This window comes from Alosa sapidissima, chromosome 8 (assembly GCF_018492685.1).
Source record: "Alosa sapidissima isolate fAloSap1 chromosome 8, fAloSap1.pri, whole genome shotgun sequence".
NCBI lineage: Eukaryota > Metazoa > Chordata > Actinopteri > Clupeiformes > Clupeidae > Alosa > Alosa sapidissima.
The window spans coordinates 29,184,941-29,201,667 of NC_055964.1; the positions used below are offsets into that span (position 1 = coordinate 29,184,941).

General features: G+C 39.9%; 3 protein-coding genes across 6 annotated transcripts; all 3 read left to right on the top strand.

The window, feature by feature from the left end:
* Nucleotides 1–307: 307 nt before the first annotated feature.
* Nucleotides 308–5,888, top strand: LOC121715759 (C-type lectin domain family 12 member B-like). Its single transcript, XM_042101672.1, has 5 exons — nucleotides 308–468; nucleotides 4,833–4,910; nucleotides 4,989–5,177; nucleotides 5,591–5,718; nucleotides 5,883–5,888. The coding sequence occupies exons 1-5, from the start codon at nucleotides 366–368 to the stop codon at nucleotides 5,886–5,888; spliced, it is 504 nt and encodes a 167-aa protein (XP_041957606.1). The 5' UTR covers nucleotides 308–365.
* Nucleotides 5,889–6,310: 422 nt separating this feature from the next.
* Nucleotides 6,311–8,470, top strand: LOC121715760. Its single transcript, XM_042101673.1, has 3 exons — nucleotides 6,311–7,200; nucleotides 7,682–7,745; nucleotides 8,454–8,470. Exons 1-3 carry the CDS (start codon nucleotides 6,367–6,369, stop codon nucleotides 8,468–8,470), a joined length of 915 nt encoding a protein of 304 aa, XP_041957607.1. The 5' UTR covers nucleotides 6,311–6,366.
* Nucleotides 8,471–9,464: 994 nt separating this feature from the next.
* Nucleotides 9,465–14,199, top strand: LOC121715454 (CD209 antigen-like protein C). Of its 4 annotated transcripts, XM_042101212.1 has the most exons (7): nucleotides 9,472–9,680; nucleotides 11,361–11,438; nucleotides 11,935–11,996; nucleotides 12,081–12,117; nucleotides 12,515–12,642; nucleotides 12,889–12,989; nucleotides 13,443–14,199. In XM_042101212.1, the coding sequence occupies exons 1-7, from the start codon at nucleotides 9,581–9,583 to the stop codon at nucleotides 13,567–13,569; spliced, it is 633 nt and encodes a 210-aa protein (XP_041957146.1). In that variant the 5' UTR covers nucleotides 9,472–9,580; the 3' UTR covers nucleotides 13,570–14,199. The 4 variants fall into 4 exon arrangements, with proteins under 4 accessions (XP_041957147.1, XP_041957145.1, XP_041957146.1 ...); XM_042101211.1 differs by having other exon boundaries at nucleotides 9,468–9,680; nucleotides 11,935–12,117; nucleotides 12,889–12,959; XM_042101210.1 differs by having other exon boundaries at nucleotides 11,935–12,117.
* The last annotated feature ends 2,528 nt before the right edge of the window (nucleotides 14,200–16,727 follow it).

Here is a 16,727-nt window from a genome sequence, read left to right on the forward strand (position 1 = left end):
TTATGACATCATCACACACAGTACATACCTCAAAGAGTAAAAAATAAAGTGACAAAATAGTATTTTGTATTGAAATACATAAATCAGAATATTTTATACATGTAACAGACATACTGCCCATAGGACAATACTGCCCACAGTGTGTGTGTGTTTGAGAGAGAGAGAGACAGAGAGATATCAGAGGTCCGATAACTAGACTTCAGATGACCTCTCCAGACCTCAAAAAAGTATGGACATGTAAATACTGTAATGATCAGCAACAGCTGCACAGTGCTATGGCACATGAGTTTGTGGATAGCTGATGCTGAGCATCTGTATACGTGTGCTGGTTAAATTTGTGCATTAGATCATCAAAGGCAGCGTAGATGCGTAAGGAGGAGATGGAAGACTATAATGATCACTATCACAGAAAAGACAACAGAGAGATTTTGAACACATCAGCAAATGCAGAATCAAACCAGCTGAGAGGTAGGTACATAAACAAAGGCTCACACTACACATACAATCGGCATATAACACATTTAGAAATGAAAATTAATATGATCACAGTTTTTAAAGTCGTTGTTTTTCATCTTATAGGTTTAGAATTGATACAGTCTCAGAACATGTACATAAAAATTACATGTTTATATTATCAATTTATTATAAATATAATATATTTGTATTTTCATCTGTACAGTAGGTGTGTGTGTGTGTTCTGCCATAATAATACGCACACATATACTACTGCACACATGCAAGCCAAATCATGCTCCAAGTGCAATTAGCAGCTGAACTGTGAACACAGGATGAAAGTACAGACAAAAAAGAAGAAAAAGATTAACATACTGCATTAAAATGACAATAAATTGTATTAAATGTAGACATACATGTGACTGATAGATTCTTAAATAGGCTAATAATCTGTAGGTCTGTTAGATGTTTTATATGAAGTGCTTGGGTTATGGGCCTGTAGCTCTGAGACACCAGCCTCACAAATTCACCAAGCAGCATTTCAATCCCACAAATATGTTGATCACTTCATCCAAATCAATGTGTGTACCTATCTCGATACATTGGGATGAAGCCAACTAAAAACACTACTACTGTCACTGTGGGAATATTGAGGGTTGCAGTAAAAGGTTGTAATATACAGTAATACTAAACAATACGGTAATACAACAACTTAATCTTAGGCTATAGGGTTATCTGAAGCCATTCACATTCAAAACTATTTTGACTGCATTTACTGAATGATGGCAGGATTTGGTGGTTACCAAGATGCAAGTTTGTACCTGGATTCTCTCATTGGATCATAACTAAAGGATTGTGCATAGCCTGGGTGGTTGTGGTAACAACCGATGCCATGTATCCTTTATATAACTATGCACTATCAACATGAATAATATACCAGAATGTTTAGTTGCCCATGAAAACTAACTTCAAAAAGTGGCATATTGCTACATAGTACTGCTTTTAAAAAACAATTTCTGTAACCTGGGAGTTAGTTTTACAGAAAAGATTATTTTCCCCATAGTTTGTAACCAAGCTTTTATTAGATAGGATAACCACCCTCGTGTTTCACACCATCTAATTTGAGGAAGCAGAAAGCTGCCAAAAGCTGAGAAAAGATGTTTGAGCAAAATGGAATTTGAAAAAAAGGATGATCAACTAGATGTACATATTATGACTGCAACTCTCCTTGTAAATAGCAAGTCATACATGCTCGGTTTGATACTCAAATCTTTGCTTATGTACCATATGTGTGTGTGTGTGTCTGTCTGTACACACATGTATCCACTACCAGTGTGAGTGTGTGAGTGTGTGTTTGTGTTTGTTTGTGCATGCGTGTATGTGTGTGTAAGTGGCAGTTTCAGTTCGTATTGACTGTGTGTGTGACAGCCCTGGCTGGGGTGGCGGTAGATGAGTAGTCCAGCAACAGGAAGGCCCAGAAAATGACCACCGACTCCTTTTGACCCTGTCAAGGTGTCCTTGAGCAAGACACTGAACCTCAAACTGCTATTTTCTTCTGTCAGCTACAGTTACACGATTGAGCTAAATTAAACTTTTGTTAAAGGGACACCAGGCAAGCCTGATGCTTTTTCTCTACGAAACTCCCCCTCGCTCAGTCTGAAGCTCTTTTCCTTTTCTTTGCGTCTTCCGTCAAGGGTTTTCGCTGCTTCTTCGCCGGCTCTGCCATTATACACACGTTTGCAACAATCTCTAGCGTTTCGTTAGCCTGCCTCTGTGCTGTAAACTGATCCTGCTTCGGTCGCCGGGTAGGATACACCGAACTTGCAAGTGGGATATTCTTCCTACAGGCAGTAGGGGCGGGCGAGAGAGCCTTCATTCGCCCCGTAATAAGTCATTTAACCATATACCGACTTACGAAGATGATTAATTAACACGAAAACGTTGCCTGGTGTCCCTTTAAGTAATAATAAAATACCAAAATATTGGCTTGCAGCCATCTTGAATTTAGTCACGATAAGTCGAGCAACGAGTAAGAATGAACAGGTATGATAAGGGATCAGATTCCAAAAATAATTCAGTGGAAATGCATGGATTCCAGTTTCTTCCAGTAGCAGCAACTGGAATCCATGCATTTCCACTGAATTATTTTTGGAATCTGATCCCTTATCATACCTGTTCATTCGTACTCTTTGCTCGACTTATCGTGACTAAATTCAAGATGGCTGCAAACGCTAAACTTCGTGAAGATACTGTCTGTATAAATCGTCTTGTAAGTAAACTACCAGTGCTTTTTCAAAGTTCTCAATGTCTCGTTTTAAATGTCAGGGCCCTCGGAAGTCTACCAATGAAGTGTGGAGATACACTGAGTCTCGTAAATGGGTGTAAAACAGTGATTTATTTGCATGGCTAGCCCGATGCCGAAGCACCACTATTGAAAAAGCTGTTGGTAGCATCGGCTAACTAGCGCCAGATTTTGGAGTGCAGGGGACAAGCCGAGATGGGCTATGAGACATACGTTCACACTCGGTATCATGCTTAAATACACTTTAGGTCAATATCACACCGGAATTCTCCTTTAAACCAAGGTCCTGACTCACTGTGGTCAGTAAAGATCTCATGGCACTTATCACAAAGAGTAGGGGGTTCCCCGGTGTCCTGGCTAAATTCCCAACCTGGCTCATTCAATCTGGCCCCCTAATCATCCCACACTGTAATTTGCTAATTCACTCCCTCACTCTCCACCTTAAACTGGTGTGTGGTGAGCGTTCTGGCGCATGGCTGCCGTGCATCATCCCCTAGGTGGGTGCTACACATTGGTAGTGGTTGCTAGTGAGGTCCCCCCTTCCATGTAACGCACTTTGAGTGTTGAGGAAAGCTCTATATAAATGTAATGTGTTGTTGTTGTTATTTATCCTTCATATAACCATGCACCATCAACATGAATCTGAAGACGATACCATAATGTTTAGTTGCCCATGAAAACTAACCTCAAAAAGTGGCATATTGCTACATAGTGCTGCTTTTAAAAAACTATTTCTGTAACCTGTGAGTTATTGTTACAGAAAAGATTATTTTCCCCATAGGTTGTAACCAAGCTTTTATTAGATAGCATAACTACCCTCTTGTTTCACACCGTCTAATTTGAGGAAGCAGAAAGCTGCAAAAAGCTGAAGATGTGTGAACAAAACGGAATTTGAAAAAAAGAAAGATCAACTAGATGTACATATTATGACCGCCACTCTCCTTGTAAATAGCAAGTCATACATGCTCGATTTGATACTCAAATCTTTGCTTATGTACCGTATGTGTGTGTGTGTCTCTGTCTGTACACACATGTATCCACTGCCAGTGTGTGTGTGTGTTTGTGTTTGTTTGTGCATGCATGTGTGTGTGTGTGTGAGTGGCAGTTTCAGTTTGACTGTGTGTGTGTGACAGCCCTTAGCAGCCCCTCAGTAGCATAACTACCCTCTTGTTTCACACCATCTAATTTGAGGAAGCAGAAAGCTGCCAAAAGCTGAGAAAAGATGTTTGAGCAAAATGGAATTTGAAAAAAAGGATGATCAACTAGATGTACATATTATGACTGCAACTCTCCTTGTAAATAGCAAGTCATACATGCTCGGTTTGATACTCAAATCTTACGGTACAATGCTTATGTACCATATGTGTATGTGTGTCTCTGTCTGTACACACATGTATCCACTACCAGTGTGAGTGTGTGTGAGTGTGTGTGTGTGTTTGTTTGTGCATGTGTGTATGTGTGTGTAAGTGGCAGTTTCAGTTCGTATTGACTGTGTGTGTGACAGCCCTGGCTGGGGTGGCGGTAGATGAGTAGTCCAGCAACAGGAAGGCCCAGAAAATGACCACCGACTCCTTTTGACCCTGTCAAGGTGTCCTTGAGCAAGACACTGAACCTCAAACTGCTATTTTCTTCTGTCAGCTACAGTTACATGATTGAGCTAAATTAAACTTTTGTTAAAGGGACACCAGGCAAGCCTGATGCTTTTTCTCTACGAAACTCCCCCTCGCTCGGTCTGAAGCTCTTTTCCTTTTCTTTGCGTCTTCCGTCAAGGGTTTTCGCTGCTTCTTCGCCGGCTCTGCCATTATACACACGTTTGCAACAATCTCTAGCGTTTCGTTAGCCTGCCTCTGCTGTAAACTGATCCTGCTTCGGTCGCCGGGTAGGATACACCGAATTGCAAGTGGGATATTCTTCCTACAGGCAGTAGGGGCGGGCGAGAGAGCCTTCATTCGCCCCGTAATAAGTCATTTAACCATATACCGACTTACGAAGATGATTAATTAACACGAAAACGTTGCCTGGTGTCCCTTTAAGTAATAATAAAATACCAAAATATTTCATGTGATTTTCATTTTAGTCTGCCGTATAGTTGGAGTGTCCTTTGGGCTGCTGTGTCTCCTTCAAGTGACTCTGAACATAACTCTGCGTCTCCTCTGTGAGTTACTTTCTAATTCCTTTAGCTCTAATAAGCAGACAGACATACACAAACAGTATTACAAAGTCTGTCTTTCAGACATTGAATTCAACAACCTGACCAATGACGGACAGGAGTGTCAGATGGGATACGGCTCGCTGGTTGAAGAAAGAGACCTTTTGCTGACCAATTACACCAAACTGTCGGAAGAAAAAGAGCTGTTACTAATCAACTACACCACTCTGGCTGAAGAAAGAGACAGGCTTCATAAGGAGCTTGATGACCTGGGTGAGTATGAATCTGGTATTGTTGTCTTCTAATGAAGAGAAAGAGTATGTTGTACAATCCAAACATTTACCCAATAAAAAGAATTTCACAGCACAGTTAGCACAGATGTCATTCTATTGGCATGTGCAGTTATTGGTGATGGTGAGGGGCACTGATCTGGTGAACACTGACAAGTGTTTCTGAATCTTCACTGTGAGAACTTCAGCTGCAATAAGCAGACAGACATGAGCAATACATGAGTATAACAAGTAACAAACAAGTAACAAATGGTCTTTCAGCCTTAAATCTTACAAGTGTGAACAACTTGACCAATGAGAGACATGATCACTGATCTTTAACCAGTGGTTATTTTGTTAATGGGAGGCTTTTGTTTCAGCTCTCAGTTCTGTTTGATTCTTATTACATCCTGCCAGTGGGATGGAAGAGTTTCCAATCCAGCCTCTATTTCTTCTCCATTGAGGACAGAAACTGGACTATGTCCAGGAAGGACTGTAGACAGAGAGGAGCTGACCTGGTGATTATCAACAGCCAAGAGGAACAGGTGTGTGTGTGTGTATATATAGAATTATGTAAGCAAGAAAAGTGTAAACAAAGACATGTTTTAGATTTTAGACTAGTCGCCTCATTTTGCATCAATGAGATTTTCACACACTTGACATTCTCTCAACCATCTTTAGGTAGACATCTGGAATGCTTTTCCAACAGTCTTGAAGGAGTTCCCATACATGAGTCTGCTTTTCTTTCAATCATGTTAATTCAGAAGCATTCCATGTGATTATACCTCATAAAGATGGTTATGTAAGGGATAATGGACTACACGGTGGTCTGTTCACAGAAGTTAATGCACGGTCGAGGTTGTAAAACGGCCCCGACGCGAAGCGGTGGGCCGTTTAAACCTCGTAGTGCATTAACTTCTGTGAACAGACCACCGTGTCGTCCATTATCCCGCTTATTCCACTGTTGCCACTTGCGTTGTGTTCATTTCCTGTTACAATTTAAACGTTACGTTTTACGTTTTAATCGCTAAAACTACGGAAGCCGAGAGAGGCCACGTCATATCATTATTTTTCATAATTAAATCGAGATCTTGAGAAAACAACACATTAGAGAAAGGTTGTCACGACTCACGCCCCCTTTTTGCTTGACTTCTTCCAAGTTTGTGGGCTACTTCTCCTTTTCCTTCATCATCATGTCAGGAATAATCGACCAGCTGATAGGGGAATATTTTGATCAGGGGTTGACGCAGGGGGAGATAGCACTGCGTCTCCTAATTGGGAATAATTTTAAGATTAGTCCGCGGCACCTCCGCAGAAGACTGGCCCGGCTCCGTCTTTACCGGCGGAGATACAATGATCCAGCTGAGGTCGTTGATTTTATCTCAAAGCAGATGCAAGGGCCAGGTCGGCTTCATGGCTACCGAATGATGCATGAAAGGTGCCGTTTAGCTGGGCTCCGTGTCACTCGGGATGCTGTATGCGAGATCCAGACCACCCTTGACCCCGAGGCTGTTGCGCTTCGGAAAGGTAAGAAGCTACGTAGGAGATCCTACAGTGTTCCGGGGCCCAATTATATGTGGCACATGGACTCTTATGACAAGCTGACCCCCTTTGGCATTGGCGTGAACGGGTGCATTGATGGATTTTCAAGGCACATTATTTGGATGAAAGCGAACTCCACCAATAGCAACCCCTGCGTCATTGCAGCCTATTATGTTGAAGCTGTTACCAAACTTGGAGGCTGCTCAAAGATCCTAAGATCAGACCGTGGGACAGAGAATGTCCATGCCAACAGGCTGCAGATGTTTTTCAGGGAAGATGACACTGGAGAGGTCCATGGTACCCCTTGTGTTATACAAGGAAGAAGCACAGCAAACCAGAGGATCGAAAGTTGGTGGGGGATGTATAGGAGGCAGAATGTGGACTACTGGAGAGACGTCTTCAGAGAGTTTCAAGCTACCGGTGATTTCAGTGGCGATTTTATCGACAAGGGTCTCATTCAGTTCTGTTTCCTAAAGATTGTACAGGTAATGGCGTTTTCCATTTGGATGAGTGCGTAATAGTTGTGCGTAATAGCTTAGCCAGTGCGTACCGCAGGCTGCCAATCACAGATGTTTGCTGCGAGTTATGCTAGACAGAGCGCAAATGCGCTGCTGGTACACTGCTTCAGCTAGGCTACTAGATTTCATTGAATGGTGGATTTGCACAAGGCCTTCACCATGTATCTGCTTACAGTCGAGCTCTTGCATTTTTTTTGCAGTGTTTAAAGTGTAGCCTAACATTGACTTTTTTTTAACATTGACCAATTATGTTATGGTCAAATCACTTTTGTATTTTTTACTTTAAGAAAAAATATCTAGAAAAGGTTTTTCAGGCCTGATACTCCATGATCTGTGTGTGTGTGTGTGTGTGTGTGTGTGTGTGTGTGTGTGTGTGTGTGTGTGTGTGTGTGCTTAATCCTACTGGTATCTGTCTGTCTGTCTGTCTCACTATCGGTGTGTGGCTTAGGAAGAGCTGGACACAGTGGTGCGAATGTGGGACAACCATCGCATTCGTCCGGGGAGTAATGGCCGTGATCTCAAGATTCTGATGAACTTTAGCTTGGAAACATCGCTATTTTACTTAGCCTGCTGTCATCCATCTAGCTAAAAGCCACCTCCGTCATATGCTACAATGTTGCAATGTTCTGAACGTCTGCATTTTACAGCTCGGATGCAACATGACAGTTCATTTAAACTTCACAACGAGTTCGGCGAATTAATATACAAGTGTGATACGGCCAAAAAAATGGATCTACTTCATAGGTGTGCAGATAACATACGGTTAATGGTCGTTCTAAATTACGTAGGACAATGGGAAGTTCAACCAAGCAGTGGAATAAAATAATGTACTGTATATTTGTCACAATAGGAATTTTCTCTTCTCTATGTCTTTTTAAGCCTTCTCTGATAGTTGTTTTATGTCTGGTATAATGTTGACCTAATGTGTCAGTACTGTCCTACTTCTTTCAAAGACATATGAAGTTACTTCTTTTATAAATGACTAATATATCAGCTATTTTAACTAATATGTTTAGATGTTTACCAAGCCACAAAAAGTCTGCCACTGAAACATCGTCAATAAAGCGTGTTGATCAATCCAGCAATGGTGCCTTATACTGTTACAATTTACTGTTGTAGGTCCCACCTAAGACAGGGAGACACTGCTTTTTATTCTGTCGCATACGATATGGTAGCACACACTGTGCGTTTCAATCCTGATTGTGGTGCTCACACTGTAGACCTATTTGACTGCTGACACTCTAAGACAGCCGGCAAACAACACAGTGCCAGATATCCAATCAGATTGGACTGAAGCTGGAACATTGATTATTACATCCTCTAATCATGCATCCTGAGTAGACCCCAACTGATATGGGATTTTAAAGACTGATACCGACAAACACAATGCACTCTTATATTAAGCGTATAGAACATTTCTGATCAAGGTGGGGCATTGTCTTTAAATAGACCTAGCTATCTGGTATCCAAATGATAAATTCTGAATACAATAAATTATTAAATAATTACTATGAATAATAACACCAGGTCTTTCTTCTTATCTGTGATAAACACCATTGCCACAATGACTTTCAAGGTATTTATTTCATGCTTTATGATGATAATTTTTGGGGGGCGCCACAGCGCCCATACCACATTTTTGGTCCAAGTGCGGGTCATTTCCTGATCCCACCCCATCTCTCTTCTACCCGCTTCCTGTCTCTCCCTTCACAGTCCTGTCACAATACAGGCAAAAAGGGGGGGGGGGACTTTTTGAAAATTATGTTATTTTGTGTGTTTTTTACACATCGTTAACAACGTTAAACAGTGTGATACTTTGTGTGATTGGAAAGGAAAATTGCATAATGTAAGATAACGTCCAAACTCTCATGTGACATAAGGTTTGAACACATTGCGTATGTTGCATCTGCTCGAACTGCTATGCAGCCACAACCCAGCTAGAGAATAAAAGGGACTCCTATTTTTTTCCACTTCATGCGAGAAGTGGTTATGTGCAAAAATACATTGAAAAGACCTGTTGATAAGTCATAATTTGTGAGGGGAAAGTAGAGGCTACATGTGTCCTATAACATAGCAGAAATAAGGTGACCACCTGTGGTGTGTGTGTGTGTGTGTGATGTCGGAGGTTTGGTAACTAGACTTCAAATTACCCCTCAAAAAAGTAATTAATGTGTTGATCAGTAACAGCTGTACAGTGACTTTGTGGTTAGCTGATGGTTTAGGGTGGGGGAAAGTTTAACTAGGCTAACTTCCTACTTTAAGACACAACACAATTGTGCAACAATACTGAGCAGCTATATATGTGTGCTGGTTAAACTTGTGCATTAGATCATCAAAGGCAGCATAGATGCGTATGGAGATGGAAGACTATAATGATCATTATCACAGAAAAGACAACAGAGAGATTTTGAACACATCAGCAAATGCAGGATCAAACCAGCTGAGAGGTAGGTACATAAACGAAGGCTCACACTACACATAGGCCTACACTCGGCATAGGACACATTTAGAAATGTAAAGAATTTAATTATGAATAATTCATTAATGATGACAGTTTTTAAAGTCGTTGTTTTTCATCTTATAGGTTATAATTGAAGTTTCAGTTAGGAAATGTTACATAAAATCAACATGTTTATGTTATAAATTTATTAGGAATATAATATATTTGTATTTTCATCTGTACAGAAGGTGTGTGTGTGTGTGTGTTCTTTTTTCAGCCAAAATGTGTAATGTAATACGCACACACGCTATACTGCATACATGCAAGCCAGCGATAATCATGCTCCAAGTGTAATTAGCAACTGAACTGTGAACGCAGGATAAAAGTACAGACAAAAAAGAAAAACACACTGCAATAAAATGAGAATAAAATGTATTAAATGTAGACTGATAGATTCTTAAATAGGCTAATAGTCTGTAGGTCTGTTAGATTTTTTATATGAAGTGCTTGTGTTATGGGCCTATAACTCTGAGACAACACCAGCTTCCTAAATTCACCAAGTAGCATTTCAATCCCACAAATATATTGTTCGCTTTATCTAAATCAATGCTTGTACCTATCTTGATACATTGGGATGAAGCCAACTAAAAACACTACTACTGTCACTGTGGGTATATTGAGGGTTGTAGTAAAAGGTTGTAATATATGGTAATACTAAATGGTAATACAGTACAACAACTAAATATTAATTGTAGACTAAAGGGTTATCTGAAGCCATTCACATTCAAAACTCTTTTGATTGCATTTACTGAACGATGGCAGGATTTTCGGGTGACCAAGATGCAATTTTGTCCCTGATTTCACCATCTCCAATCATAGAACTAAAGGATTATGCATAGCCTGGATGGTTGTGGTAACAACGGATGCCATTTATCCTTTATATAACTATGCACCATCAACATGAATCTGAAGACGATACCAGAGTGTTTAGTTGCCCATGAAAACACAAAAAGTGGCATATTGCTACATAGTGCTGCTTTTAAAAAACAATTTCTGTAACCTGTGAGTTAGTGTTACAGAAGAGATTATTTTCCCCATAGTTTGTAACAAAGGTTTTATTAGATAGCATAACTACCCTCTTGTTTCACACCATCTAATTTGAGGAAGCAGAAAGCTACCAAAAGCTGAGAAAAGATGTGTGAACAAAACGGAACTAGAAAAAGGAAGATCAACTAGATGACCACAACTCTCCTTATAAATAGCAAGTCATACATGCTCGGTTTGATACTCAAATCTTTGCTTATGTACCGTATGTGTGTGTGTGTGTGTGTGTGTGTGTGTCTCTGTCTGTACACACATGTATCCACTGCCAGTGTGTGTGTGTTTGTGTTTGTGTTTGTTTGTGCATGCATGTGTGTGTGTGTGAGAGGCAGTTTCAGTTTGACTCTGTTTGTGAGACAACCCTGCCTGGGCTGGCGGTGGCTCAGGAGGTAGATGAGCAACAGGAAGGCCCAGAAAATGGAGTCGGACCCGACTCCTTTTGACCATGTCAAGGTGTCCTTGAGCAAGACACTGAACCTAAAACTGCTCTTTTCTTCTGTCAGCTACAGTTACATGATTGAGCTAAAAGAAACTTTTGTTGCGTGATAATAAAATACCAACATGTTTTGTGTGATTTTTATTTTAGCCTGCCGTATAGTTGGAGTGTCCTTTGGGCTGCTGTGTCTCCTTCAAGTGACTCTGAACATCACTCTGCGTCTCCTCTGTGAGTTACTTAAGCAATAAGCCCCGAGAGGACATAGGTTACGCTGATTCTACAACAGCTAAGGGGTGTTGTTAGGCACAATGCGCTAGCGGAGTGCCTAAAACCCACCTTAGCTGTTGTAGAATCAGTGTAACCTACGTCCTCTCGGGGCTTATTGCTTTTCTAAAACTGTTACTATAAATACCTGACAAAGTTTCATAAAGTAAAGATATACAGCAACTAGAAATATAACGAGTTGTTCCTAGATAATCATTCTTCCGCCAAGATATATTTCCTCTATCTGAATGTTAAATTAAAGTTGTGGTAGAGCAGTAATATAGAACGGAATGTGGTCAAGGTGTATGTTTGTGCTGGATTTTACAACGGCATCGAACGTGATTCAGACAATCACAATCAAGGACCGGAACTGTAAGTTTTAGAATTTCTCATTCCTTCAGTTAATAAGCAGACAGACATACAAACAACAAAGTCTGTATTTGATATACTAAATTTACAGACATCAACAACCTGACCAATGACGGACAGGAGTGTCAGATGGGATACGGCTCGCTGGTTGAAGAAAGAGACCTTTTGCTGACCAATTACACCAAAATGTCTGAAGTAACAGAGCTGTTACTAATCAACTACACCACTCTGGCTGATGAAAGAGACAGGCTTCATAAGGAGCTTGATGACCTGGGTGAGTATGAATCTGGTATTGTTGTCTTGTAATGAAGTGAAAGAGTATGTTGTACAATCCAAAGGTTTACCCAATAAAAAGAATTTCACAGCAGAGTTAGCACAGGTGTCATTCTATTGGCATGTGCAATTATTGGTGATGGTGAGGGACACTGATCTGGTGAACACTGAAGTGTTTCTGAATCTTCACTGTGAGAACTTCAGCTGCAATAAGCAGACAGACATGAGCAATGCATGAGTATAACCAGTAACAAACGGTCTTTCAGTCGAGTTTACAAGTGTCAACAACCTGACCAATAAGAGACATGATCACTGATCTTTAACCAGTGGTTATTTTGTTAATGGGAGGCTTTTGTTTCAGCTGTCAGTTCTAATTGATTCTTACTACATCCTGCCAGTGGGATGGAAGAGTTTCCAATCCAGCCTCTATTTCTTCTCCATTGAGGACAGAAACTGGACTATGTCCAGGAAGGACTGTAGACAGAGAGGAGCTGACCTGGTGATTATCAACAGCAAAGAGGAACAGGTGTGTGTGTGTGTGTGTGTGTGTGTGTGTGTGTGTGTGTGTGTGTGTGTGTGTGTGTGATAGATGTAGGGATTGATGGACAGTCAGTCAGTTGGTTGTACTTGTGTAGTTACAGTATCTGTCAAAATATTCCTGAAGTGCTTTCCAGATGTTTTTGTGACAATGGCACACATGCACTTTAAATATATCTGTAAGATCTTCAAAGTCTTTAATGAATTAGACATTGTTTTTCTTTTTCAATGAAAGGAGTTCATCTCAGCACGTGTCCGTGACACCTGGATTGGCCTGACAGACAGTGACATAGAGGGGGAGTGGAGGTGGGTTGATGGGACTCTACCAATCACAAAGTAAGAAAAATACATCTTAAGTAATATTGGCAACCTGGGAAACCCTAAAATGCCATAAGCATGTGATGTAGACTCTGTTTCTGGGAGATCCTGACTTAAATGACTTGTTTTCCTGAGATAATGATGATACATTTTAATTCGATATCTATATAAAACTATATAACAGAGAATGACATGTAATAATGCTGATAACAAATAAAAGCAACGCTTGTATGTTGCACCAATTACAGAACCCCGGAGGTGTCATTTGTGTATAGAGGGAATGTGCACTCATTTTACTAAAGCATTTTTATTAAAACGAGCGCACTACTTATTAAGACGAGCGCACAATTTTGTACTACGAGCACACATTCTTTCGATATACAAAACAAAAATCTTGACAATGACACCTCCTGGGCTCTGTAACCATTAGCAAATGTTTGTAAGTTTATGTTGTCGCTTCATTTGTTCTAGGTTCTGGATGGAAAATGAACCCAACAATGCTGTTAAGGGTGAAGACTGTGTCAAGACTTATGGAAAACAATGGAATGATGCACAATGCTCACTACACTTTAGATGGACTTGTGAAAGACAAATATAGATTTTCCATGACACCATACAGTATATCAGAAGATACACCAGTCAAAAGTTTGGACACAGTTGTTCATGGATTTTTCATTATTTCGACCATTGTAGAATCAGAACCAATAAGGTTAAAACTATGAAATAGTATATGTAACGGTATATAGAATTATGTAAGCAAGAAAAGTGTAAACAAAGACATGTTTTAGATTTTAGACTAGTAGCTTGATTTTGCATCGATGAGATTTTCACACATTTGACATTCTCTCAACCATCTTTAGGTAGACATCTGGAATGCTTTTCCAACAGTCTTGAAGAAGTTCCCATACATGCTGAGTCTGCTTTTCTTTCAATCATATTAATTCAGAAGCATTCCATGTGATTATACCTCATAAAGATGGTTATGATAATGCCAAACTTCTGACGGGTACTGTATATTTGTCACAATAGGATTTTTCTCTTCTCTATGTCTTATGAAGCCTTCTCTGATCATTTGTTTTATGTCTGGTACAATGTGTGTATTCTCACTTGGTCTAATGTGAAAACATCTTGGTATTGTCCTACGTCTTACAAAGACATTTGAAGTTACTTCTTTTATGAATGACTAATATCAGCTATTTTAACCAATAAATAAATTGACATTAAATAATTCCCGCTTGAAGAAAGGAAGGATGTTTTAATGTTTGAATCCTGGCCAGCAAGCATAATCACAATGATATGATCAGCATAAGAAAGTAGAAAGAAAGAAGGTGTGTGTGTGTGTGTGTGTGTGTGTGTGTGTGTGGGGGGGGGGGGGGGGGGGGTATTAGTTACATGTATTCAGTAGAGAACTTCCTTTTAGACTTTTTCCTTTTAGCCATCGATAAATTAGCCATAGCATAGATATTTATGAATTATGAATAAGAGTTATTAATTATTTGTTGTAAATATCAGATTTCAATCTGTAAATTGTGTAATTGATTCATTAAAACACTGTATTATGGACTATTAAAGACATAATATACATATAACATTCAGAAAAAAAATACTATGCCCATTGAAAGATTTACCACTAAATACCTGCTGTATCAATTTTGATACAAACATTTTCTGCTCGATTTTACACCAAACTATATTTTACAATTTTCAGAAATTTCTAAGTTTTTTGAACAATATAATTTTTATCTTAAAATATTGATAAATATGTAAAGGTAAATCTCACCATAAAAGTATAAAATTACCAATATCCTTGACCTTTACAAAATCAGCAGGGTACTAATGAGATTCCGCCATTTTGAATTCTAACAAACCACATGTCAGAATTGTTGTAGTGCAAAAGGTATCCAACAAGGGGCAGTGGACAAGTAATAGATTGTATACAACAGGGTTTTTATGCAAAGTTTATATCTCATGGTGATGCAATGGGTCTCAGAAATGTATGTCTCAAATATGATATGCACAGCATTAGATAGATAGATAGATAGATAGATAGATAGATAGATAGATACTTTATTGATCCCCAAGGGGAAAGTCAAGGTCTCAGTAGCATACAGGCATCACACACAACATGCACTTACAGCAGAAATGGTAAATATATGTTTAAACATATAACTAAACTCCACTGTACAATAGAGACAGTAGAAGATAAGAAAAACTAACAAAACTAAATACTAAATATACTATATAAATAAAATTTAAAAATCCACAGTGTGGTTGAGGGTGATCAAGCATGAGACGCTTGCAGTGACAGGGCCGGGACTGGCCTGTAGTTCTGCATGATGAGGTGCTCAAGAGAGTGAGTGTCATGGTGAAGGTGCAAAAAGTAGTCCAACAGTAGTCCTGTAGTTATGTGTGCATGGTAAGGTGCTCAAGAGAGTGAGTGTCATGGTGAAGGTGCAAAAAGCAGTCCAACAGTAGACCTGTAGTTCTGTGTGCATGGTAAGGTGCTGAAGAGAGTGAGTGTCATGGTGAAGGTGCAAAAAGTAGTCCAACAGTAGTCCTGTAGTTCTGTGTGCATGGTAAGGTACTCAAGAGAGTGAGTGTCATGGTGAAGGTGCAAAAAGTCCAACAGTGCAACAGTGCAAGAATAAGGTCTAGAGACCATGCAGCATAAATAATATGGACAAATAAGAGAGTAAAGTATAATGTAGACATGGTAATATAAAAAACTATGTCAGTGCAAGAATAGGTTGAGGTAATAGGGCGGGCTTAGACCTTAAAGGGTTTTAAGCCATTTCCACTTCAAGGTAAGCAAAACAGTTTTCACTGTATGGAAAATAATTCAGTGGAAATGCATGGATTCCAGTTGCTGCTACTGGAAGAAACTGGAATCCATGCATTTCCACTGAATTATTTTTGGAATCTGATCCCTTATCATACCTGTTCATTCTTACTCGTTGCTCGACTTATCGTGACTAAATTCAAGATGGCTGCAAACGTTAAACTTCGTGAAGATACTGTCTGTATAAATCGTCTTGTAAGTAAACTACCAGTGCTTTTTCAAAGTTCTCAATGTCTCGTTTTAAAGGTCAGGGCCCTCGGAAGTCTACCAATGAAGTGTGGAGATACATTGAGCCTCGTAAATGGGTGTAAAACAGTGATTTATTTGCATGGCTAGCCCGATGCCGAAGCACCACTACTGAAAAAGCTGTTGGTAGCATCGGCTAACTAGCGCCAGATTTTGGAGTGCAGGGGACAAGTCGAGATGGGCTATGAGACATACGTTCACACTCGGTATCATGTTTCAATACACTTTAGGTCAATATCACACCGGAATTCTCCTTTAACATTATTTACGAAATTGTCCTGCCGAACCACCGCTGAGTTTTAGGCGAAGCCCCGAATGTTTTGAACTCTTGGTTACGCCCTTGATCACAAGCATTGACGCCCTTGATCACAAGCATAACTTTTTTTTGGGGGGGGGGGGGGGGGGGGGCAGTATCTGTCCCTGCCCCCCCCAATATTGAAGACACCGTAACGCCCCTGGGTCAATGGAACTTGAAAAGCTGTGATAAGTCATGATGCTCAGTCTGAAATGTTGGGCCCGGTTTAACCCATCACACATACTGTAGGGTAAACTCAGGTAATATGGGTAATGTCTGTGGGACACTTACAGTTGTTGTCCATTGCGTACACACTAAAAACAAATGCTTACACCAAAGCCTCAATACCTAAACGTCTTAAAGCATACCTTAAACA